Source organism: Athene noctua, chromosome 19 (assembly GCF_965140245.1).
Source record: "Athene noctua chromosome 19, bAthNoc1.hap1.1, whole genome shotgun sequence".
Taxonomy (NCBI): Eukaryota; Metazoa; Chordata; class Aves; order Strigiformes; family Strigidae; genus Athene; species Athene noctua.
The window spans coordinates 696,013-721,444 of NC_134055.1; the positions used below are offsets into that span (position 1 = coordinate 696,013).

General features: G+C 58.2%; 1 protein-coding gene across 4 annotated transcripts in view; it reads right to left on the bottom strand.

Moving 5' to 3' along the window:
• Positions 1-235: 235 nt before the first annotated feature.
• Positions 236-25,432, bottom strand: part of RAP1GAP2 (RAP1 GTPase activating protein 2) — a 71,634-nt gene continuing 46,437 nt past the window's right edge. For 2 of the 4 annotated variants that reach the window (XM_074922492.1, XM_074922494.1), the window contains 22 exons: positions 20,543-20,578; positions 20,178-20,222; positions 19,600-19,632; positions 19,067-19,276; positions 18,459-18,562; positions 17,826-17,904; positions 17,138-17,191; positions 15,866-15,949; positions 14,852-14,952; positions 14,031-14,160; positions 13,701-13,856; positions 12,923-12,994; positions 12,221-12,307; positions 11,831-11,965; positions 8,577-8,714; positions 8,064-8,182; positions 7,632-7,745; positions 7,008-7,125; positions 6,560-6,686; positions 5,255-5,331; positions 5,006-5,044; positions 236-4,104 (listed from right to left, as the gene is read on the bottom strand). In XM_074922492.1, coding sequence (XP_074778593.1) covers positions 5,036-5,044; positions 5,255-5,331; positions 6,560-6,686; positions 7,008-7,125; positions 7,632-7,745; positions 8,064-8,182; positions 8,577-8,714; positions 11,831-11,965; positions 12,221-12,307; positions 12,923-12,994; positions 13,701-13,856; positions 14,031-14,160; positions 14,852-14,952; positions 15,866-15,949; positions 17,138-17,191; positions 17,826-17,904; positions 18,459-18,562; positions 19,067-19,276; positions 19,600-19,632; positions 20,178-20,222; positions 20,543-20,578 — 2,028 coding nt within the window. In that variant the 3' untranslated portion in view covers positions 236-4,104; positions 5,006-5,035. Of the gene's footprint in view, positions 4,105-5,005; positions 5,045-5,254; positions 5,335-6,559; positions 6,687-7,007; positions 7,126-7,631; positions 7,746-8,063; positions 8,183-8,576; positions 8,715-11,830; positions 11,966-12,220; positions 12,308-12,922; positions 12,995-13,700; positions 13,857-14,030; positions 14,161-14,851; positions 14,953-15,865; positions 15,950-17,137; positions 17,192-17,825; positions 17,905-18,458; positions 18,563-19,066; positions 19,277-19,599; positions 19,633-20,177; positions 20,223-20,542; positions 20,579-25,432 lie in introns of all 4 variants that reach the window. The other 2 variants (XM_074922491.1, XM_074922493.1) reach the window with 1 other exon arrangement.

Below are 25,432 nucleotides of genomic sequence, written 5' to 3' on the forward strand. Positions count from 1 at the left end.
AAGAGAAGCCAGGGGCCCCCCCGGGTCGACCCAGTCCTTGCGCGGGGAGCACCAGCAGAAATGTCCCAGTTGACGCCTTTTTGCACCCTGACAGGCTCCTGCTGCAGCCTGGGGCGTTGCGTGAGCTCAGCCCCGCTCCACGCCGTCGCAGGTTTTTACAGGGTGTTCCCACAGCGCTCAGCTAAAGCTGTCGCTTCACGGGCATACACAACGTAGTACACATATGGACACAAAATATGTTATTTATTGTGAATTTTGCAAAGACACATTTAAGCAACAAAATATACATTTGTGAACCTTTAGTTTTATACATAACAAATACAATCTGCTACCATAGCAATAAATTAAATGTACATTATTTACACCAGACATAGGCCACCAGGAACTACAAAGCACCGCCTCTCTACGTAAAAAATAAACTTTTCAGATACATTTCTTCAAGATTTATTTTCACTCTATAAACTCTCTTCACATTCTAATGATATAAATTCAGCATTTCCCTTTGCAGGATATACGCAGTGCTACATTCATGAAACCATAATGAAAGCATGCTCTAGGATGGGGGAATGACAGACTCTGCCAGCTCTAGTGGAACAGAAGTTGGAACATCAGCGAAGCAACGTGAGTGCGAGGTGCGATCTGTGGAGGTGCTGAGCTCCGACCAGCTGCTGGTTTTAAAGCGGTTATCAGAGCACCTCTGGCAGTCAAACTGACGGCTGAGAAACCTCAGCCCCGGTTAAGGAGCCCGTTCATGGCAGCGACACATCCTGGCGCCTTCCCCTGCCATTCCTGACGACCCTCAGAACTCTGGAAGGAAACTGGGTTTGTGCTTAGGACCCCTCCTTGTCGCTCAGAAATAAAAGCACTTTCACGTTGTGCTTAAGTGTAATCCTGTGCTTGACTCGATGGATTTCGAGAGGACCCAAGTCTGTGCCAAGTGCTTTCCCGAAGAGTTGCCCAGGGCCCTGCTGCCAGCCCCCCGCTGCAGGCAGACCCAGGGCCGCGGCAGCAGAGGCCGGGGGAGCGGGGTCCCCTCCCCGCGCTGCTGCGAGGACGCGGGACCTGCAGCACCGGCGCGGGGAGCTGGGCCTGGCTCGGCCCTGACCCGCCTCGGGCCCTCACGCGGGTCAGGAGCTGCCCCAAGCAAGCGGCAGCCGGGGCGCGGCAGGAGCAAGCACGGGGCCGAAACCCCGGCGAGAAGGGGAGCAGCCCCCCGCCACGGGAGAGACCCCCCCACGCAGCCGGGGGCTCCCCCATCCCTCCCCAGCCACGTTCCTGAGCCCCGTCTGCTCCCGGGGCAAAGTCACGTCCAAGTCGGGTAGAAGTTATGGGCATGGAAACGGTGGGGACCAGAAAGGAAAACGCACTGCCCAAAAATTTTAGTGTCAGTTAAGGATCCTTTCTTTTATATATATATATCTCCATATATACATATATATCTCTCACTGTTATACATGTATATATACGCGTGTGTCACTTACAAGCACAAAACATTTTGCAATATATATACAGGGACACCTTTACCCTCTGCTGGACGTGCAAGTGCCTCCGAGGTGTAACACAACTGCTGGTCAGTCCCAGCACCGCTACGGGCCAATTCAGGGGCCGCAAGGTGCCCGCCACGCACCGGGGGGAGAAACCAGCTAGAGCCTGGCTAGGACGGGAGCTTTAAAAGCCCCGCTGCTATTAAGGATGCTACCGTAGGGTTTTGCAGCCCCCCCGAGGAGTGCTGTTGAAAATGTCCCAGAGCCGCTGGCAACGCTTGTGCCAGACCTCGGCTCCGGGCCCCGCTGCCGTTCCAGCAGGCTGGCGCAGGGAAAGACAAGTCCAACGCGCTGCACCTCTCTCCCTGAAGCTTCACGCCGTCCTGCCTGCCTGATAATCCCATTTGAATAATTCTACAAATCAATCTAGGTCAAAAGGGAAAGTCAAGAGGTTCAAGAAAAAAAAAAAAAAACACAAACCAAACCAAACCAAAAATGAAAAACCCAGCTGACAGTAGCCACTGCACCTTCTGCCGAAAGATCTCACGGAGATCAACACCCATGCCAATGACAACGTCTACAGGATCAAGCAACTTCTCAGGGATAAAAAGCAAAACCAAGAACAGACCCTCAAAGCAAGTCATTGCACCAGTCAATATTTCACTGTGAGGCATAAGAAAACCAGACCAAAAGCTTCTAAGAGGAAGAACTGGGGGTGGGTTTGAAAGTGCTACCGAAGCATTGTCAGACTGAAGTGCTGAACAGCAAAGTATGTCGAACCTGAGACATCTAGAGCTAGCTACGGGCTGGGCTAAGCACGCCGTGCTTCCCCTCTTTCAAAGAAAACCTCAAGATTTAAACTCTATTTAAATGCAACTCACTGAAAGCAGGAGGGGACGTGTCCCCACTGGTGGTTATTGGTATTTACTGGTCCGACACAGCGCACTTAGTGCCTGTGAAACTGTTGTCCGCCTTTTCCACACCGTGTTTTCCTCCTTTAACCTGGTTCCTCTCCCATCAGGGCTACAGCCTTTTCTTCTCAAACAGGCAAATCCCACGCACGAGCGGGAGCAGCTCTGTGAACCGAGCGTTGAGGTTGTTGGCCAGGACCCTGCAGAGCTTCACCAGCGGAGCCGGCTCGGCCGGGCTTGGCTTTGCTGGTCCAGTGGGAGGGGACGGGCTCCTGCATGTGCGACCCTGCCCGCGCCTCCTCTAACGGGTGTAGGGCGCTTCCGTGCCCCTCGGAGCTCCCGCAGTGTCGAGTTGACTTTGGCACTCAAAGTTCTGTTTTCGTTAGGAATTACGAACTCACTTGAGATTCAGAACCTTTCACTTGAGATGGAGAACCTTATTTCACGGGGGTGTTTGCAAAGGTCATAGGTTGTGGTAAGGGGGAGGGAGCATCTCTGCAGCATTGCAGCGCACCTCTCAAAAAACTGGTACGGAAAAATCTATGAGCAACGTGAAATTCATGGACAGACTTCAGTAAACTTTAGACAAAGTTCCATAAAAGAGCAAAAGGGTTTCTCGGCATGTTGGGAGAGGTATTTTTTTGGAAAAGGGCATCACAGGGAAGTCACCTTGCAAAATCCATAATCCCCGTCTTTCAAAGTGAACGAAAGCACATCCGAAAGCAGCGGGACAGATTCTGCGAGGGGCGGAGCAGCCTAAACCATCCAAACACGGGAATTTTATGCATTTGTTTTCCTGGAGATCCAAGCCCTGGGGTAAAGCAGAGCCCGCTGGGTGAATTCACTCCGAGTACCGGTTCTGGTGTTTAGATATACTACAGCTTTAGCTTTGGTTAACCTTTTCCAGGCCTGTGCTCAGAGTTTCAGGCAGGGAAAAAGCACGGAGGCCGTATAAACCATCCCCAAAGCTGCCCAGAGAGGATGAGTCGGCCCCGCTCACCAGCTCTGCTGCCCGGGACCGGCTCACACGCCCTCCTCTTGTGCCAGAAACTAAGTATGGTGTAAGAGGCTGCATCTGCCCTAAAAATTTAGTGATGTGGGTAGTAAACTGGGAAGAGCCGCCTGGGCAGTGCCGTGGGGGGAAATTCTACCCTGTTGTCTCTAAAAAGAGAGAAGAGCAGCAGCAAATAATGGGGCGGGGGAACTGCCCCGGGATCAAGCAAAGACAATTTTGCCCTGACCACCTCCCCTTCCAAAAAACAAACACAAACCCCTGTTTCCCCACTGATAGCTGCAAATAAAGCGTGGAGGGACCTGACCTGCGCGGCGGCCCGTCCTGCTTCCCCTCTGCCCGAGAGGAGCCACGGGAGAGCCGGGGGGGATGGATGGTGCCCACCCAGCACCCATCAGCCGCGGCACACGCTGGGTGACACGGCACGGCACCGCAGAGGGGACGCGGTCCCCGGGCGCAGACGATCTCCTCCGCGGTGCAGAGGGAGGGGTGTGGGGTGCGGGGCGTTTGCTGGCGAGGGGTTCACCCGGTGGGAAGGTGGCTGGTCCCCGCCGGGGCAGAGATGGCGGCAAGGTGGAAGCTTCTTCCCGGCACAGCGGGGCAGCCGGGAGGGGAGGGCACCTCGCTGCCCGCGGCCGGGGCGTGCATCTTCCCACAGGATGCTGATGAGTTTTCCCTTTGTTGAAATAAAAATTCTCTGCAAAGAAGAAAAGGATGAAAGTGTTGGAGACTGTGGAAGGAGAATATGCCCACTCCTGCGGGGACGGCCATGGAGCACCAGCCCCAGGGAGGGAGCCAAGGCCGCGGCAGTGCCCGTCCCCAGACACCAACCACCCGCTGCCCCCGGGCTGGGGTGGGGGGAAGCTCATCGATGGGCTAAAAATTACATCTTTTGGGAATGGAAATCCCTCTCATTTCAAGTTTTCTGGGCTCTTCTGCTCAGCTAGGAACTTCCTAATGAAAACCCTGATTTCATGACGCAGAAGGACTCCAGGAAACTGGAGCCTGCGAGAAAACCAATAAATAAATTCCTTGTGTCTTGCAAATGCCTCCTGCGTGGAAGCACCCACTCGTGCTGGTGGCCCCATGCACAGGCAAGTCCCTGGCCCCGAGAGCCCGGGCCAACCGCACTGCACCCCGTCACCTCTGCCCGGAGAATCCAGCCCCGAAACTGGCCGTTTCCATCGGGTTTTGGGGAGGGGTGAGGAGACCACCTCTGCTTTCCCCCACAGCAAACCTCACCCTGCCTGCAGAGACGGGCACGAGCAGTTCACGAAGGTTAACGGGGAAAAAATGGAACCTGCTGGGCTGTGGCCCATCAGCCCCAAGAGCGGGGGCAGAGGCGCGGTGGGAGCACCCGAACGCACCCCAGGGGGGACCAGGCAAAGCTGGCACCGGCGGGCACAGACCTGGCTGGCACTGCCCTCCACAGCTTTTCTCACTCAGTGCTGCCCGCAGCTTACAAGAGCACTTAGGGTGCTTCGAGATATATTATTGATCCCGTATTTAATAATGAACGGTGCAATTAGCCGAGGTTGGACGAACACACCTGGCTGCAGACAAGTCACCGTGCACGACACCGTATCACTCTCACTCACCTTTTACAAGTTCATGACTCCTCCTTCCTGCTAGTGGCTCTGAACGGAAAAGAGAAGACAGGTGGGGTTGCAAACGGAGGGGCACGAAGTCATGAAATCCCTTCCCCTCCCTTGCTGCCTGCCCCTGCGGGCTCTGCCTCTTGCTGCATAGACCCCAGCCCCCCCAGGCCCCCCGGGCCCCCACGCTGGCGCTGGGCAGAGCAGGATGTGGCCGCGCAGCATCACCTGGCGAGAGGCGCTGGCACCTACCGTGCTGGAGCTGCCGTGGCTGAGCTTGTCGAAGCGAAACTTTAGGTTTGACCTTGGAGAGTTTCTGTTCTTTATATCTGCTGGAGGGAGGGGGAAAGCAAAGGAGAAAAACAATAATCTGTGAACAAAAATATTTGCTGAAGCTGTAGGGCTGACTGCTGCTCGACCAGCCCAACAGCCAGGCGCTTCAATAGACTGTCATGAGTGCTACCAATATTTAGTCTATCTTGGCTGAATGTTTGGCAAAATCTGTACATTAAATATTTTTGATGGAACAAATTGAGGCTTAATTACATTTCACAGTCTTTCTACTGGAAATGCCACTGAAAAGGCTACAAGAAATGACTGATCCGTATAATGTATGGGTGGATTTCCATGTTCTTGGCAGGAAAAATACAAAATAAACACTTTAAACATTAAAAGGGGCTGGTTTAATAGTTCAGAAAATCACTAATGAAATAAGGAGGAGGACCTGTGGGGTGCTGAGATACAAAAAGCCAGCCAGCCTGCGCTCTGCAGCCCGGATTTCCCCCCGCGCTGTTCCCTCACAGAGCTGCTCAGGGTGGATCTGTGCCTCCCCGGCTGTTTCGCAAATAGCTCCCAAGTTCATACTGTGCGTTTTCATTTGGATCGTGTGGAAATGAAACCCCGGTGAGCTGGGGGCGAGGGCCGAGCGCTGCGGACCCCTCCCAGCCCCAGGGCCGGTGCCGTCACCGCGGGGTGCTCCAGCAAAGGGCCGTTTCTGCCCATTTTGCCCTGCTGAGCTGCACCTCATTTCACAAATCGTCCGACTGAAACGGATGGAGCCGGTGAGCGCGTTAGCAGCGGGGCTAATGGAGCCAAGACCGAGGGAAGCTGCTTGTTTATTAAATAATTTGTGAGTCATGGCTCGGTCCTTGGAGACAGCGAGTTTCCACGACTACTGCACATGCCTGTCAGGGGAGAAGGGAGGAAACAAAGCCACCTCTGCGCTCTAATTTAGAAGGCAAACAAATTCCCCGTGGAAATACAGAAATAAAGCACACGGGGCCGTCTCTCCAGAAGAGCCCTGTCAGCATCGGGGATTCGGGACCCCGCGGGGCACCTGTTCTGCGCGGCCACTGCTTCGCCCCGGCACCTCCGGCACCGCCTGCAGCGCGGGCACGGCTGGGGAGGGGGCCGCACCGTCCTGACCCGTCGGGTCCCTGCGACCCGGCCGCACCGGCCCATCCCGTCCTGACCCGCCGCTGCGGGACCCTGGGGGCTTCCAGGAGCGACGGGAGAGCCGCTGCCCCCCGCCAAGCCCTCCCGACCCCCGCGACCCACCTGTGGGGCTCCTGCTCATGATCACGGGGGTGGCGGCGGCCCCCACGCTCGGGCTCTCGCTGCCGGGCGAGGCACTGTAGACAAACACGTCCTGCTTGAACGGCGACGCCGTCGACGGCTGGCTTCCCTGCGCGGGGAGAGACCGGGACACGCTTTCCCTTCCGCAGCCAGCTTTCCTCCCCGCGCTCCACCGATGCCCCAGCGCGTCCCTGCTCCTGACGGAGCAACTCTGCTGTGCCCAGCACGGCCCAGCGCCGCCAAGGCCTGCTAGGGTGTCCCACCCTGAACCTCCCCCTCATGGGGATGGGATTAACCCCCTCGATGTCAGCGGGGAGGAGGCATCTGGGGGGTCCACAGGGCAGTTCCCTCACACAGACACCACCCACAGGGTGTGTGGAGCCGCGGGGCCCCGAGCCCGAGCGTGCTGCAGGGCTGGTTGGGTGCCTACCACGCTGTCGTACTCCTCCAGGGTCTCGCTCTCCCCCGCCGTGCTGCTGAAGCTGCTGGTGCTCGAGGAGGAACGGGAGATGTTCGACCTCCCATTCTCTTTCAGCTTAATAAATGGCCTGGGAAGAGAGGTAAAACAAAACGAAGGGCACGTGGTTGTCACTCGGAAAGCCGTGTCTCTCCAGCTACGGCAGCGGAGACAGACCCTCCCGCGCGCCCCTGGAGCAGAGCAGCCGCCTTAGGGATGAACCCAGATGGGTGGTTCTGTAAATAACTCTTCCAAAAGCGTGGGGTGACGTTGGTGGGTGCCCCCAGCAGAAACCCCTGGGCCAGGCTGACTCCCCGCCGGCAGGGAGGGACGGGCACCCCGGGCCTTCCCAGCTCCCGTGCCATCAGGTTTGGGCAACTTCTGTCAAATACTGCTCTTTGCTCTTTTTAAACATGGCTATTTTCAGACCATAAAGGAGCTGTGATCATGAATCACCAGAATCTTTTTTTTTTTTTTTTTTCCCTCCCTTAATATCAAGATTATTTATAGCAAAACCTGGAAATGGTTTTAGTTGACAAAGTCCCTAATGGTCTGTTGAGCTCCGGTCGGAGGAGGACAGGGCTCCTCCCGGCTCACCTGTCTTTGTTGGGGCATATTTCTGGGGAGCTGGGGTTGGACGAGGTTTCAGATTTCATCTCTTGGGAAGAATGTCCCAAATCTGGTGTCTTCTGGGCTCCAGAAACACTGTCGCTGAGGGCACAAGGAGACAGGTTGCATGAGTTACACAAGAGACTTAAAAAGGATGGTCAAATTATACTCCCTAACACCAAATGCTAAACTGCAAGAGTAACAGATGCTCTCTGGATACCACCACTTCGATTTAAAACAGAGGGAAAGGATCCAAGCCACAATTCCTCGAACACGGCAGAAGCAGCCCTTGTTGCTGGATTGTGTGGAAAGAGGAGGCTGCGCCCCAGGCAAGGTCTCCAGCACCCACCAACACCTTCTCTCAAGTTTAACACTCAGTAACGCTTTTAACCCGAGTTACCAGGGCGATGTCAAACTTACCACCTCGTCCTGCTCTCCACCTGGCTCTCAGAGCCCGTGTGCAGGCGCGGGAACAGCCCCGAACGGCGCTTGATGGGGCTCCTGGACTGGTTCTTGGTGGCAGCTGCTGGTACGGGGGGCTGGAAGCACAGAACAGTCTGGGTTGGAGAGCAAAGCTCCCTCCTAGGAGCTCGTAAGACTAAACATCCTGTGAGGAATTATGCTGCCCTCAATTCTCAGCCTGCACGGGTAGAAAACATGTAACGCCAGAACTTCTTTTGTCTCTCCATTGTACTTTGGGGCTGAAAACCCCAGGAAGCTCATTTTCGGTTCTTCCATGAAACAAACCCAGGTTGAACAGAGCACTCATAAAACCACGCTCTGCTCAAATCTTCTCCTCGACCTCACACTTGCTGCCTGCACGGGGACTGCCAGGCTACGTCAGCGCAGTGCAGCGCCCTGCCAGGCTGGGAGGGAGGGAGGGAGGGAGGGGCAGAGGGGCAGGAGGGCAGGGGGACGCGCGCCCGCGCTCACCGAGAAGGTGGTCTTGGTCACCTCGCCGCTGTTGTGCGCGATGCCCCCGCTGAGGCTGCCGGGGATGCCGACGCCGTGGTGCTTCTTCTGGCTGCCCACCATGGTCTCCATGGAGTGGCTGCGCACCCGGATGGCTCTCTGCGGGAGGGGACAGGAGCCTCCGGTCATCACCGCGCCCCAAACCCCCTCCCCAGCCCCAGGCCCCCCCCCCCGGCACACCCGAGTGTGACCTGCCCGGTCCTCCCTGTCACAGCTGGCACACACCAACAACTCCTGACACCAGCAGACACCAGCCCCCCAGTCCTGACCCAGCACCTGGCCAACCCCCCGAACCCCTCAGCAGGAACAGGGAGCACCACTGAGTCGTCAGCCAGTGTTTGGGTGCAAACCCTTGATTCTCCCTGTATCAGAGAGGATGGGTCCTGCGAGGAGCCTCCTGCCCTGCCTGCACCTCTCCTGCGCGCTGACAGACCTCTCCAACCTGCCCCAAAACACACCAGAGTTGGGGGCTTCACAGCTACACAAAAGTACGCCTGTTCTTCAGCGTGCTCATGCCTGAAGAACACAATCAGCCTGAACTAAACGCTGGTTTGGCCCATCCACCTCGGTAAGAGACCCAGAGATGAGCTGCGCAGCATCGTCCCCACGGCAGGCACAGACCCTCCCTGTTTCCTTCGGTCCTCATTTCCCCCAACCAAGCAGCCCCTTCCTTCACCCTTCACGTCAGCCTCGATCCCCTGGGCTCTGGACACGCTCCCCTCCAGGCTGCCCTTGCCTGAGCCACACCACCGAGCCTGTGCCCACGCTGCAGCCCGGCCCGGCCTCTGCTGCTGCATCCCTGCTGCTGGATGCAGCAAACCAAGGACCACGACCGCTGCTGTGGCACCCCCAGGCCGAGGGCTGTGCTCCCCCCGAGCTGTAGGCACCTCGCTCGCCCAGCAAACCACGGCCTGATCCCCGCTGCCCTGAAACACTCGCGTCTGTTTGGCACAGGCTGGTTTTTACAGGAGCCAGATGCCCAGCACAAGGCCTCGTGCCCTCGCTCCCTCGGGCTGCCCCAGAGAGCCGAAGCACTGCCGGAGCTCCACGCACCAGGGATGCCCACGGCCAGGCATCTCTTGCCCGGGCACGAAGAAGAGGTACCAAGTCCAACCCACCTCCACGGCAGAGCCTGGAGATGTGCCACGCTGGGTCTGGACACAACGGGACCCAGAGCCCTCACAGAGAATTCCACGTCCCCCAGGAAAGAACCAACGGCCAGGCTCCGTGGGCGTTGGTGGCACAAGCCGGGGAAGAGGATGGCTGTGACCTGTTTTGACTCAAACCGCTGCAAGCAGAGCTGTGCCTAGCGGAGGCAGAGACCTTCTGCAGATCCAAACGCTCACCGGGCGCCTAAACAGGACCTGAGCTATTTTTAATGTCCTCTCTCAATTGTTGTCCCAAGCGCTTACAAATACAACCACGAGATCTTTTGAAAGTCTGGCACACGCTATGAAAAGCAGCAGTGAAATGCACAAGTTAAAAAAAAAATCTATACCCATATTTTAATTACTGTAATCACCATAGTAACGGGAGCCCAAACTGGACTGCGATGCCAGTGTGCCAGTTACAGGAGAGTTTCTCTTCGCAGCTATTCCCTTCGAGTGGCTGCTGCGCTCTCCGCTGCGCCACAGCCACCTCTTCTCCGGCCCCCAACTCAGCCCAAGGTGAAGAGATTTTCGAGGAAACAAACCATCGGGGGCCGGGAGGCTCCTGGAGGCGCCCGGCACCCCGTCCATGGTGCACAGGCTCCGGTTTGCTACCGGCCCCGGGTAAGTGCCGCCCCGAGCCCATGGCAGGGACCACAGACACCCCGACAGCCCCGCGCTGTCCCCTCCTGTCCATCCAGTAACAAACACCGAGCAAGAGTCCATCAGACCTGATTTATTGGGGTCAGCAAGCCGTACAAAACTGGACAGTGTTTGCAGATAAAGGCAACCGGTTGCTTGCTTGGCTGCCCGCAGCCCCGGCGGGCGCTGGCGCTGTGCAGGCGGGAAGGTTCCAGCCCGGGGCTGCCGAGGCCGCGGAGCTCTGCGGGGCACCCCAACACACCCTCCCGGGGGGCTGGCCAGGGGCTCCTCTCCTCGCGGCGGGGAGGTGAAGGCACCCCTCCTGCTTGCTCAGGGCCCAGCAGAAACAAGCCCTGCGCGGCCCCTGGCCACGTCGCACGGCCGGGGAGGGAGGGGCTGCGGGCTGGGTCATGGGTGCGAGGCACCAGGTAAAAAGAAACTGTGGGGGACAGGTCTCGCCCCCTCCATCTCTCCTCTCCCCGCTCACTCCGACAGCACACGGTGGAGGACGTAAGCCAGGATGCAGCCCAGCAGCGCGGTCCCGAGGCGGCCGGGAAAACGCAGCCCAGCCTGGACCACGGAACCCAGCACCTGCCCCGGCGCACCCTGCAACGCCGAGAGAGCAGAGTCCACTTTCTCGTACGCAAAAAGCATGTGAAGAAATGATTATTTAACATCATCACCTCAGACCCTGCAGCGAACGCTGTGACGTGTGACTGCGCAGCATCACCAGTTCTACATGTCTCACACCTAAACAGGACACACCTGAGACCCCGGGCGCCCCTGCAGCAGGGACCAGGGCGCTGCTCACCCCTCCTCGGCAGCCGTTGGGTGCAGGATGAGGCCACTCATCGCCAGTGCCCGTTTCTCTGCACCACAGACAAAACCGTGCCCATACGGTGCCCGCGGGAGCTGTCTCTGAGAGCCGCTGCGGGGTGGGAGGGGTGTCCCCTGCTGCCCAGCGGGTCACTGTCCCTACTCCAACAGTGGCTCCGTTTTGCTCACATCATTTTATCTCATTTCTTCTCCTTCTCCCTCCTTTTCTCCCAACCCACTCTCTCTTCTCTCCCCTCACACCCCCAGTCTCACCCAGTGCCGTTTCCCCTCTCCACACCCAGCACATCCTCTTGTGTCTCACATTTAACACAACAGCAACCACCTCCCGCCTGCTTGCTGTGGCGGCTACCCCTCGGCATCCCTCCCCAGGCCCTGTTCTGCAGACAGGCTGGCACAGCAGGGCCACCAGCAGCCCGGGGCCACCAGCAGAACTTGCCCTGCAGCAGCTCAGGTGTCCACTGGTGGCAGTGAGCTCCTACCTCCTCCCTCTCATCCCCCAACATCGCTCATCCCCATCGTCCACTAAAATGTGCTCTGCCAGCCCTGGCTGTGTTTTAACTCTGCTGTGGCAAGGGGATGTGGCTTTACCTTGAAAGACTCCAGAAAGCCCCCGTGACCCCCGTTCTCCAGCTTGTCCTCCTCGGGCCCCAGCCCCAGCATGGTCTGCGTGTACCCGTGGAGCTCGTCGTGGAGGTTGTCCAACAAAGCAGCTCGTGTCCGGTCCTGGGGGAGCGAGAACGGGCTCAGCCGCGGGCGCCGAGGTGGGGGCAGCGGCACCGACCCACTGCACCCCCGGCTCGTCCCCCCGCCCCGGGGCAGCGCCCGCCCTGCGGGGCCCCAGGGCCATCAAATGAGCGGAGACACGGGCGTGCTCTGGTCACTCGTCCCGGCAAGCGCTGGCCCAGCTCAGCCCAGGGAAAAGAGTTTTTTGAGGAAAGCCGCGAGCCGCCCCGCGCCCGCAGGGCTGAGCAGCGGTACCTCCAGCTTCGCAAACTTGTCGGACTTGCAGCAGGCGTTCTCGGCGTTGATGAGCTTGGTCAGCAGGAACTCCCGGAACTCGGGGCTCTGCGGGGAGAGAGCCGAGGTAGAAAATACCCACCATCATACGATTCCACCTATCGCTCGTACTGGAGCGGAGCTGTGCCGAGCTCACAGCACCCTGCAGCCCCCGCCAGATGGGGGAGCATTGGTGGAAAACCCCAGATGGGCGTGGGGAGCCCCCTCCTGCACTGGCCGTCACCCCCACACTGGGTGCCCCGAGAGCAGAGCCGCCGCCGCCGCCCTGCAGGGGTTACGCTGTGCGCTGGTGCACGGCCTCCCGCCCCGCCACAAACCCCACAGCCTCTCCAGAAACCAAAATAATCACAGAACTGTTGAATGGTTTGGGTGGGAAGGGACCTTACAGCCCACCCAGTGCCACCCCCTGCCCCGCGCAGGGCCACCTTCCACCAGCCCAGGTTGCCCAAAGCCCCGTCCAACCTGGCCTTGAGCCCTTCCAGGGAGGGGGCAGCCCCAGCTGCTCTGGGCAGCCTGTGCCAGGGCCTCCCCTCACTAAATAAATAAATAATAAATAAATGCATATGAATTATGCTTCCCCTAAGCAGGCATGCTTGAAAACCTCTCGGACATACACATCTACTTTTTTATGGCTTGGAACAAGCTTCCCACCTCAGTTCTTACCTTCTGGAACACTGGCGGGCTCGGCAGGGGGGGGCCGAAGGAGGGGACGTCCTCCCGGGCCGTGACTGACACCTGCGGAGCCAAGAGAAAGGTTGCTCCTGTGGGTGCAGAGGGCAGCCCCAGCGCAGACACCCCTCTCCTGGAGGGCAGCAGGTATGGGGAGGAGCGATGCTCCCCCAGCCCAGCCCAGCCCAGCCCAGCCCCGGTGTCCCAGTCCCTGAGAGCCGAGGGGCATCGCAGAGCCCTTGCCGTGGCGCCGAGCCCGCTCCTCCCCAGCCCTCGGCAGCCATCGCTCTGCTCTCAGGAGAGGGTTAACCGTGCACAGGTTTTCACATTTATTCCTGTGCATTCTGTTTTCCTTTGTGGCTCTAAGCAACGTGCTTCCAGTTTGAAAAAATTACGTCTTACTGGATCTCTTCATAGAAAACAGAGGTAACAGAGTTTATGCTGCCTGGACTTGAGCGATGGGTTAGATCGGTATGAGCTGTTCCGAGGCTTATCCAAATACCGAGTAGCTTCAAAAATCTTTAGCAAATGAGTATGTTATTATACAGACACATATCTTATACATGTATGTGCGTATACACCCCCCCATGTAATAGTGCACATGTAAATACACGTGTGTGGGGGTATGTGTGTACGTTTAATACGCCCATTAGGTATAATACTGGTTCTAACGCTGAGCCCACGGGCAGGGCAGCTGCTGGGCAGCCGCCTCCAGCCTCGGCCTGAGCTGCCGAAGCAAAAATCGGCACCTGCAAGTCGCGACTGCCCTCACCTTGTACGCCGCGTTATCCGCCTCGGGGTTTTCCACCTGCACCACAATGTAGGCGTGCAGGAAGTTGGAGGCGATCATGTCTGGGACAAACGGCGTGTTCTCCTCTTGGAAGATAACTGCCACGATGTCATTGCCAATGTGCCTCTTCCTCTGGAGCTAAGCAGAACGGGAAAACACTCGCTCGGTACGGGCGGGCGGTCCCGCTCCCTCGGGACCCAACACCCGCTCGGGGCGCGCCGGGGACGCCGCGGCACCGGGCTCGGCGCTGGGCAGGGCAGCGCCGGCGCATCCCGGCTCAGATGCTGCTGTGCGAGGGGGCTCATCTCTTACTTGTTGTGTGTCTCCTTCGGTAAAAGGCAGCTTTGTAGAGACGTGAAACATTATCTCCCTGTCCCTGAACACCGTGTACACTGACTCCGCTCCCGTCTGCCCGTGGCTGACATCCAGACCTCCTCGAAAACTGGAGATGAAGGGAAAAGCGGAGGGAAATGAAGAAATATTAATTGAAAGCTTAGCAGAGACCGCCGGCGGCTGTCAGGGGACAGGGTGGCAGAACAAACCAGCTCATTTATCTTTATCGAGTAGCGAGCAAATGGGAAAGAACAAACTGTGCGTCACGTATTGTAACCAGCATCGCCGTCACCAGTCTGAAATTCAGGGGGTGCGGCAGAGCGGTGCCGGCGGCCGGGGCTGACCCCAGCCATGGGCACCGGCCACGGGGCCGGCGGTGCTGAGCTCTGGCACGGTGAGCTGCCTGCACCTGCCTGCCCACTGCCCGCACCGGCACCGGGGGGCTCTTGCCACGCCACGGCCGCTGCGGTGCCTGCCTTGGACACACTCTGCGGCTGAGCCCACGACACCGGACAGGGCGCGTTTCCATACAAAATTCCTTTCATCTATGGCTGAATATAGTCAGATTTTCTCACAGCCTCAAAACTGCAGGAAAGGAAGTTTTTCTCTCTTGGCAGCTCCAATTTTTTTTCGGAAAACTCCCCCAGCTTTGAAAAACAAGCCAAAGCTATATTTGCCTCTGCTCTGTACATCCCGCTCATGAGTGAGATGACTTCTGTTCTCGCATGCTAGATATTTTTACATATGACATGGTCTCTCGTTAAATGTATTTGTAAAATCATTCTTTTTATTTAACTTACCCTTTGAAGTCCTGGAGTGTGATGGTGTCTCCCAGAAAACTTAAGAAGTTCTTGAAGGCAGTGCTCTCTTCGTTATTGCCAAACAACTCCTCCTCTTGGGTCTGCAAAACACCGGACGCATCTTTTGAGAGCGCCGGCCCTGCCTGTCCCCGCCCGCTCAGGCTGTGCAGCACCGCCAACACCGGCTCCGGGGCAGGAGGAGGGTCTGGCCGTGGCTCCGCCACCGCGGCGTCGGTCTGGTGGAGCCGCAGAGGCCCCTGTGCTGCCTGAGCCGAGGTGACCAAAGCGTGACCAAAGCCACTGTCCCCAGCGGCCGCCACGCGCCGGGACGGCCCCGCGTCCTCGGGTCGCTCTGCGGGTGGTACGGACACGACGACCACAGACACGACCACGGACACCACTAATGCGAAAGGTCCCTTCAGAATGCCCCTTCTACACGTCACCCTGCTCTCAGAACACAAATGAATCCTCCATGGGAAAGTCCAAGTCTTAATCGTCCCTTGCACAGAACAACGAGACCTTAACTACAGTCTTGCATGAGTTAATCCAAACTAAAATGCAATACATAAAGATAATTAGAGCTCCTGTCAGAATAATCTTTGGTGAGTTATAAGACTCAGCTGCCTCTGCACTCCCCATCCGGAGTCCCTCGGCTAATGACAGCGTTTTCAGCAAACATGTGGCTTCATAGCCCACAGTCCTCCAAGACAAATGCAACGGCGTCTCTGTCTAAACATATATCTGATTAAAATACCATGCCTGCTAAAATCCATTTTCACATCCGCTTTTCCCTACAGCAGTTTGTGGGCTGACTTCCATACCGAATTTTTACAGTCACATCATTTTTTAATGAGTCAGGGAAACATCCGAGCAGTAAGAAATGAATTATTAGTGAGGACACCCAGTAACACAACGTGTTGTATGTGACTGAATTAACTGCGGGGCCGGATTTGCACTTGTGAAACCCAGACAAGCGGGGATGTGCTCCCTGAGAACGGCACGGGGGTTACTCACCTGCCTGAACTTCTGATAGATCACACCGAACTTGAACGTGTTGTTGACCTCATGCTCATCATAAGACACTATCATCTGGGACGCCTGCAGCAAAGCAAAATACAAACTAATTCATGTAGCTGTCCGAAGCGCGACGTCCCGAAGAGCAAACTCGGTACGGCTCCTCGTGGGGGGCAGTGGGGCAGAGCCCCCCGAGCTGCAGAGGGGTACACAACGGCCAGGCAACGCCCAGGGGAGCAGAAGGGGGGCAGAAGCCAAATTTCTACATAATTAGGCCAAAAGCTTTCACCAGCGTCCCTGCAGCCTCCGCTGCTGACAGTCCACCCGCGGGTTTTGGGTGGGCGCTGCTGCCCCAGCGCCCGGGTGCGGTGGGGGCTGTGGGGAGCCCTGACTGCTCACAGGTTTTCTGAGGGAAGTGTGGGGCCCTTTGGGTGCAAGTACCAGCAGTTCCCGTGGCGCCCCGGCCCCCTGGTCCCAGCCCCGTCCTGCAGGGACCGAGTCGGAGACGCTTTTCTTCCCCCATCGGCTGGTCCCCAACTTCCAGACAGGGCTTCGATTGCAACACCAATAACGACAACGGGTGAACGAAATTGGTTTGGCCTTGGCTGCATCAGAGGGTGGTGAAACTGCCTTATAACTTACTGCTGTGCCTGCCTCATAAAAGGTACTTGAAAATGATGGATTTTTTTTTGCAGCTTCCCGGGAGCGGGTCTCTATGGCAGCACAGGAGTGCGCACGAGGAGAAGAGATCCCGGAGTGGCCAAGAGTCAGTCTGGGCACGTCACCAGCGGCACTGCCCCCCGGATAAAACACTCCGTCCCCGCAGGGACCCTCCCGCCTCTGCATCTCTTCCTGCAGGGCCTCTCCAGCACAGGCTAAACCCATCTCACCAGGTTTCGAGCAAACCTTAAGGCATCAAACCAAGATCCCGGTTGGTTTTACACCCCACAGATGGTCGCCCTTCTGTCCTTCCCCGTGATGCAAGGGCAGATTAATACCAAAGCGCCATCAATCCCTGGTGGCCGGTTGACACAGCGAGACGGTGGCATGTGCGTGCCATCGGACGGCCGCTGGGTAACCCAGAGCCCAGCGCCGCTGCGCTGCTCACATCCCCTCTGCAGCCAGGCACGCAGGTAGAGAGCTGGAAAGGTGCAGCACAAATACCCATGCTCTGTACCAAAGCAGCCACTGGATCTTGGAGAAAAGGGGAGAACTAACCCTCTCTGACCTTCCCTGCCCAATACATGACTGACGTGGGGTAAGTTACCTCACCTTGGGGTACAGAACTGGGTTAAACTTCAGCCCAGAGGCGTCATCACAGAAGGCCTGTGGGCAAGGGGAAAGAGCAGTCAGTGCCGGGTCCCTGGGCGTGAGGAGCAGACACCCCTGTCCTGCTGAAAACCCCCGGCAGGGCTGGGAATGTCTTATAAGGGAGCCAAATCCAGCCTCCAACTGCAGGGGCTCCCTGCTCCACATCCTCTCATCGGGATGCCCCGTGGCCTGGCTGGCACCCGACTGAGGATGCACCAAGGTTTCTCCATGGGTCAAAGCTGCTGTCGCTTCCTCACCTCTTCCCCCAGATATCAACCAGTGACCTGTCTGGGGTTCATGGGAAACCAACAGACCGTCACGTGCCAAGCACCCCTGGACCAAGAACACTGTTACCCAACACCACCCAATGCTGCCTAATACAGCCCAATGTCACCCAACGCCACCCAACGCTGCCCAACACCACCCAACGCTTGCCCAACACCACCCAACACCATCCAACACTGCCCAACACTGCCAACACCACCCAACACTGCACAACACCGCCCAACACCACCCAACGCCGCCCAACACCACCCAACACTACCCAACACCACCCAACACCGCCCAACACCACCCAACGCTGCCCAAGGCACCAGGCGCTGCAGCACAGGCTTCACTGCAGGTATCCCAGCCCAGCCGGTCATTTTACCTTTGCAATCTGAGGGATACTGGGGAGCTTGCTAAATCCTGCCAGGGGGATCCTTTCATGCAATGTCTTCACTTTGGACCTAGCAAAGAAAAAGAGACGAGCAGAAATCAGGGAGTGTCCAAGGCAAAGAGACACTGGGCAGCCCCCTGCTCGCCAGCCCTGCGGTGTGCACGAAGCGATGCTCCGCCGGCTGTTGGGAAACAACGTTCTGCAGAATTTGTTGGGTCTGGTTAGCAAGCAAAGGCTCAGTTTTTCTTCTCATCTCTGCAGCTCTTAAAATATTCATAGTTTTGGAGGGAAATGACACAACAGTTGAGACGCGCTGGGTCCTGTCAGCTTACAGAGGGACGGCGATAGATGTGACTGGTATTATCCCGTGTCACGGAGAGGTTTACACTCAGTTTCAGCGGGTTTAGCAACAGATCAAAGCCTCGTGTTCATTACTGGGGCGAGGCAGTTCCAGCGCAGAAACAGTAAAAGGACGATGCTGCTGGTTCCCGTCCCACCCCGAGCCCCTCCGTGTGTGACAGCCAGCGTGCTGCCAGCCCGGCCCCAGCATTTACCGCAGAAACAAAACAAGGGACTCCCAGAGAGAAAATATTTTGCTAAACAAAGCTGCTTTTTTTTCCATACCTGAGTATAATCCTTAAATATTCCGTGCCATCTGCCTCCTCACACTTAATAGAAAGGATCAGATTTCCAAGGCTGCTGGCTGTACAATAAAAATTTAAATGATCCTAAAAATAGAAAGCAGCGGGTTAGCGGTGGGGGAGGCAGCCTGCTGACGGCAAGGACGCTGCCCCGCACCCGGCCGAGGGCAGAGGACTCGCCTGCCCCCCAACACCCTCGGAGACGCGCTCTCGTGCCCCCACTCGCAGGGACCAGGGCTTTAATCCCTCCGCCCGTGGATTTAGGCACGCTGCTCTCAGCTGGGTGCAGGGGGAGAGGGAGGATGGCAGACTGTGAGCAGGAGGGCGGGCAGCTCCCGCAGGGGGTCCCCCGTGCCCCAGGTCCCCGCAGACGGAGCAGGCTCAGAGCCAGCGTGCCCACCCCGAGGCCGGGGGCAAAGGCCACGTGTGTGGCCACGGCTGGTCACCCGCCAGTCCCCTCCTCTCCTTGACACAACGGAAGTTGCAAAATTTGCCCATTTTTTCCACAGTTTTAGAGTTTCTTTTTTTTCTTGGCGGGGTGTGTGTGCGATTTTCAGCTGACCACTCGTCCCCTGTGGCGGGGACACCCACCTTCCCCAAGAAATGCTTCCTGTAGGCTCTGGCCTCCCCTTTGCACTCCAGCTTGTAGCCGTAGGTGCTGGGGCTGAGGTTCTCCTCCTCCTCCTCGCAGACGCTGCTGTCGGACGAGGTGGGCGTGCCCAGGTTTTCCGGGTCTTCGATCCAGTATCCCCCGAACTGGGGCAGGATGATCAGCGGGTACGGGCTGCCCTTCTCCAGGATCTGCAGAGACGCACCCATGAGGGTCGGGCAGGAGCAGGGGGCAGATGTGGGGTGCAGGGGCCCATCGCCCCGTGTCCTGCCCTCCCCGCTGCCCCCTCCTGCAGCAGCCCCAGCACCGCGGGGGGCAAATCCAGCCCCTCTCCCTGGTCTCTCCTCGAAGGGGGAAGGTGCTGCCAAGGAAAAGCAGGAGCCGAAACAGCGGGGAGGGGGAATGTGCTTTGTGCAGCCCCTCTCGGAACCCGAACCTCCACCAGTTCCCCCGTTATCGGCAGTTCTGGGAAGGCTTTTGCCAGAAGGTGTTCAGGGAGGCTGAGGGCACCCACCTCATCGATGCTGGGGTACGGGATGTAGTCTTCCTGGAAAAAGGAACGAGAACGCCACGTATGAGCGTTTGTCCCGCGCCAGCCTTCCCTCAGGACCACAGCCCTGCACACCCAGCCTGGGGAGCGCTTCCAGCCGCCCGCTGCACCAGTCCCTCCGCTACCAGGGATTAATTAATAACGGCCCGGAGGGAGCGCTGGGCAGTAATGGAGAGCGGTGCCACCAGGCTGCCCGGGGACCCGGCCCGGGGACCCCTCCCCGCCCGCAGGGACGCGCTGCAGCAGGGTCAGTCCTGCACCAGCGGCATCTCCCGCATCGCCGTGAGCTTCTCGGCTCTGCGGCAGAACCCAAGCGCTCGGCACAGCTCGCCGCGGGAGCACAGGGGTTTGGACGTAAAGCTTGATTAGGGATTTACAGGCACCAGTTTCTCATCTTTGCAGTTCAATCAGTGCCTTGTTTTTAGATAACATTTAAATCCTTTTCAGTCCTTTGAGTGACTGTCTTTGACTATACACATTAAAGCTCTGAGATAAGCGGGGAACAACTGAAGAGATCCGTGCAAAAACAAAATGTAACCAACCTTATGTTTTTGGCTTCCAGTCCTCTGTTCTTCAAGTTTTGGTGCCTGATTGGAACAAAACGAATAGATCAAATAAATAAGATGTTTTCAACAACACAGACAAAACCACAAGGGTATTGTGCTACATGGGAATCACTCTGACATGAGTGGCATGAAAGGAGGGAGCTTCTGCCTGGGATGAGCCGGGCAGAGCTGCCAGGGTGCCAGGACAGCCTCCGGAGTAACACAGCGAAAACAGTGACAGGGATGTGGTGGGACACGACCCGGGACACAGCGATGCCGCACTGAAAATGTCTAAATGTGAGGCAGGAACGGTCATTTCCCAGGTGCCGGCACAGCGCCAAACACAAAATGCTGCTGCTCACCTGCATTTTTTCCAGCATTTCGAAGAATTCTGCAGACTGAAAAAGAAAAGAAGGAAATCTCCTGTTCAATTAAGCAAAAACGAGGCAAGCCAGCCCAAGCCACATCAAGGAAGGGACACTGGAACCCCCACTCTGCACCGGGCTGTCACACCCTGCTCAGACAAAGGACACAAGTGACTTAGGTTCGTCTTGTCTCCCTCATCTGAGCGGGACGTGACAGGGACACTCTGGCTCTGGCCCTCAACGGGAATGGAAAGAAGAGACTGTACCTGTAACCGATGGCACGTGCCCCCAGGACACCCCGTCCAGCCCCGCCGGGCCAGCGGCCATCCCAAACCAAGTGCCCCCTCCGCAGCCGTGGGCAACGCACGGAGCAGCGAGCGGCAGCAGCTCCCCACCTCCCCCACGCCTCCTGCTCGGCCTTTCATTTCCAAAACAGCCGGGGTGATGCTGCAGAGCTTGTCCTGCTCCCGTCCAGCCCGGCTCAGAGCTCGGGCTTCGCGCTGCAGCTCACCACGGCCAGTAACATGCAGCCCTGGCAGCTTCCCAGCCCGCTCTGCGTACGGTTTGATAATGGTTCTTCTGCCATTTCTCCTTCTAACCACAGCAGTGCCGGTGCCCGCCGCTCCACGACAGGCTGCTCGCTTCTGCACAGCGGGCGCTGGATCTCGGGGGTCAGGCGGGCAGAAAACCCGGCCGGCTTCAGGCGCGGGGTTTGTGAGGGCACGGGGATGTGGGGCAGAGCCGGTCCCACCGCGGGCACAGGGACGGGGCGTGGGTGCCCCGGCAGGGACCTGCGCACACAAACCAGCCACAAAAAACTTGCCTTTTGAAATGAAACAGGCCCAGACCGATCGATCCAAAAAAAAGCAAATAAATACTCTGGCAAATGAGACAGCTACAGCAGCCCTCCCCGTGACCCCGACCTTGAGAGGCGTGAGCCCTGGGCTCTGCGTTGCAGCGGCTGCGGAGGTGCCGGCCACGCCGCTGCAGGTTAACGGCTGCAGGAGCTGTGCGGCCCCTGAGCACCCCAAGGTGCTGCAGCACACACAGGGCACGTGGAGCACGCGGCTCCTGTGCCTTCGGCAGAACCAAACCCAGGCCGGGAAGAGCCCACCGCAGCCTCTCCAGGTGAGGTGCCAAAGCCACGTCTGTCCTGCCCGGCTGCGCTTGCGCCGGGGCGAGGGGAGGCTGCCAGAAACCCTGTCCCTGCCCTGACCTCCCTGCGCTGCCCAAAGGGGCCCGGTCCTGGCCACAGCCAGCACCCTGCTGAGCTGCTCTGGCGCTGGGCAGGCACCAGCCGCCCTTCCCGCTCAGCCCTGCCATGATGTTGGGACAGAGATGGGTCCGGCTGGCACGGGCACGGCCCCACCAGCACGCACAGCCCTGGGGAAAGTGGTGCTCCACAAGCAAGCACTGGCCTCCTGATTCCCTGGGCACCCGTGGGGTCACCCCTCAGCACAGCAACTGCTGAACGGCAGCCGGATGACTCTGGTCCCTCATCCTGCCTTTCCTGCCCTCAAGCGCACACAAATAAATTATCAAACTACGGTTGTAAATGTCGGGGCACTCCCAGTAAACTAGTAAGTGGCTTTTCTGGAGACATGATGCAGCAGCCCTGCCCCTCCTCTCCCTCATCCTCCCCCCTACATCTCTAGCCCGACCACCAGCCACGCTCCAGCTGCAGCCGAGGGGCTCGCGAGAGGCCGGGGCCACGGCAGATGCTGCCGGTCCAGGAGGGAGAGCAGAAAGCGGGATCAGCAGCTCCGGTGCTGCCGGCCATGAGAAAAGTCTGCAGAAAGATGTGAGGTTTGGGGCAGAAAGGGCCACAGTACCAAGGAGAAAGGCACGGTGGGGGGTGACATTTAGTGAGCTCTTAGAATAGACTCAACTTCTCAAAAGACAAAAAAGAGATAAATAAACAGAGGAGGAGATGAAGAAAAGAAAATCCGGCGAAGACCAAAGGAAAACCTCTGAGAGATGTCCTTTACCGAGTGTGGGGAGCACAGGTTAGTTTTACAGCACGAGCAGCCTAGCGAGTGCCCTCGGTGACACCAGCTGGGACGGCGGCAGAGGCTGCCAGCACAGGCGGGCACCGCCGTGGCTCGGCCACAGCCCTGGCCGTGTTTACAGCTTCAGACTATGCCCCGGTTTTATCTACTGCACCTCTGGGAGGAAAAACGAACCCCGGGCTCAGAACCCAAAGCTGGAAGCACTTTAAAAAGGCTTTTCCTTATTTTGAGCTTGGTTTAGATTCTGGTTTATCTTTAGGTCTCTGCGAGGGACAAACGTGCTTTGAGTCAATTAAAATGTTTCCAGGCCCCACTCTGCCAGCAGCCAGAGCCCGAGAACCAAACCACGGCAGCACCGGATCCACCTGCCAGAGCAAGTTCCAGCAGAAAACGTGTTTAACAGAGCAGACAGCAGTCTGCGCCCTGCGGGGATTTATGCATACTTAAAGCCAACTTTACCGGGCCACAAATATTTTGGCAATTAAAGTGGAGACAATTACACCTTTGTGACGCCTGGCAGGACGAGATGTCAGAAAGATTACGCTCACCCCGCTCAGGTCCCCCAGACTCTGCTCCAAACCAAACCTCCATCTACTTGAACCCAACCGGGGGCAACCCCAGCGCGACAGCCATTCCCCTGCCACCTTTGGCAGGACAAACCTGCCCAGCAGCTTGTCCTGACAACCTCAGAAATGCAAAATATTTGACCCGAAATGGTTTAGTGGCTATTCCGTCCCTGCTCACGTGTCCTCACCCCTCGCCGCTGAGCACGCGACGCCGGCAGCGTGAGAGGGGACGGATAGCCACGTCCCCACGCTTCAGCTCAGAAACGACTCCTCTCCAACAGCACCAGGGAAGACACTGGGTGCGAACAGCGTCTGTGCCACCACCCCGGGGCGAGTTCAGGGGCGCCTGCAGACAAGAAGTGCTCAGAGCAGAAGCTGCAGCCCAGCCGGTGGGTCCCTGCTCGGGAGCTTTCTGCAGAGAACGACACCCCGAAAGAAAACCCTGCGCCAGGCGGGAGCTGCCAAGAAGGGAGCAGCAGGGCACCCTCCCAGTGCTCCCCCCGTGGGTCGGTCAGCACTCACCAGCAGGTCCTGTAAGAAATCCATCACCTTCCCGGCGTCCCCCCCGCATGGGCCGTGCAGCCACGGCTGCTGCCACCACCGGACTTCCTCGTGGGCACCCGGCGTGAGCGGGCGAGTGCCAGCCCAGCCATCCCTCCCCAGCCCCGACACCTCCCTTCGTTAATGTTTCTCCAAGCCGGAGGCACGGCAGGACTGCTGCTTTGTTATTTCAAAGGGTGGCTCCCCTGGGAGGCCGAGAGCCCCAAACAGGTTGGGCAGGAAGCGGGTGAGGGTTTGCAGGGGACGGGCAGCTGCCTGCCAGGATGCACGGCCCCGCGTGGGATGCACGGCCCTGCGAGGAGATGTGCTGTGCCCCTCAAAAGGGCACTCGCCTGGGACAGCTGCAGTGGGAACCAAGCGCTGGCCAGGAGGCAGAAAATCCAACCTCACCAGCTGGAAATCTGTGTGCACAAAAAAGCCACAGCCCTTCCGAAGGAGCTGAACTAATCCCAACCATAAATCCTCTCAGAGTCAGCTCAGGACAACCCAACCTGCAGAGCCGGGAGTGGCAGAGCGGGCACCGGCACCAGCGGGGCCTTCCCGACCCGGGGAGGAGGCAGGACACGAGGGCTTTGGCCGGAACTCCTGTGACGGAGCACGGGCAGGCTCAGCTGGCGGGGGCTTGCTCCTGTCCCTGCTCCCAGCACCCACACTACCCCCTGTCCCTCCCTGTGACACGCGGTCCTGCACAGATCTCTGGGAAACACCTTAAAGTCCACCGAGAGCAGGGCAGAGCAGGATGAGCACCGAGGATACCGACTCAGAGCCCTCGTGCTGTGCAGCGTCGCATCGCAGGCTCGGCTACGCCCCGCGCTGACCACCGCGGTCAGGGGACCGAGCCCACATCTCCAGAAGAACCAGGTCTCTGCCTCCCATCCACAAAGTCACCCCGGGCTTCCCTTCATCGGGCTGATGGCTCCTTAATCCCTGACATCTCCTCTCCCAGGCACCTCCAGTTCCATCTCTTAAACAGCAGCAAATACACACCAGTCCCTGCCTTCAGGAGCTGACGGCAGCCGAGACCAAAGCGGCAGCAGGGGCACGGGAAGCTCCCCACAGGCAGACACACCAACCAAACCAGTGGCCCCCAGAGAGCCCCCGGCCTGAGGACCTGAGGGATTTATTTGTCTGGCACCTGGGACTGAGGGACGGAGGGAGGGAGCACATGCCACGGGCTCCCAGCTCGGCCTCGCCTTTCCGAAAGAACAACCTGTGCCATCTGCAAAAGATTCTGGAGCCCTTTAATCCTGCTGTAAAGCAGAACCAGTCAGTAATCACCTTTTAATTGCTTTAATTAGGTGATTATGAAAACGAAGAACCCACAATGAAACAGGCAGCCTCCGGCCTTGCCCGTGGCAACCAGTCCCCCAGCGTGTCCTTGGCCAAAGTCCGAGCGGGCTCTCCCCCAGCCACAGCACCCGCAGCGAGACGGGCCCGTGCGGCTCCCGATGGCATTTGCCATTTGCCATTTCGAGATGAAGAAGCTGCTTCTGGGATGCTTGCGCTACCTGAAGCGTCTGGAGGAGCACCCACACATTTCTTCCACGCCAGGCTCCCCACAGGTTTCCATGCCAAGTTTCCGGAGCCAAGGGAAGCCTTGGGCTGAGGTTTAAACGCCACTGAAGAGCCCAACCTCCCGCTGCCCCGCACCGCCCCGGCTCCAGCCGGGGAGCAGCCGCACCCCCCCCGTGGCGTGACGGGGGTCTCGCCCCCCACAACCCCTCCTGCAGCAGCGCCTGGGCAGGGCGCAG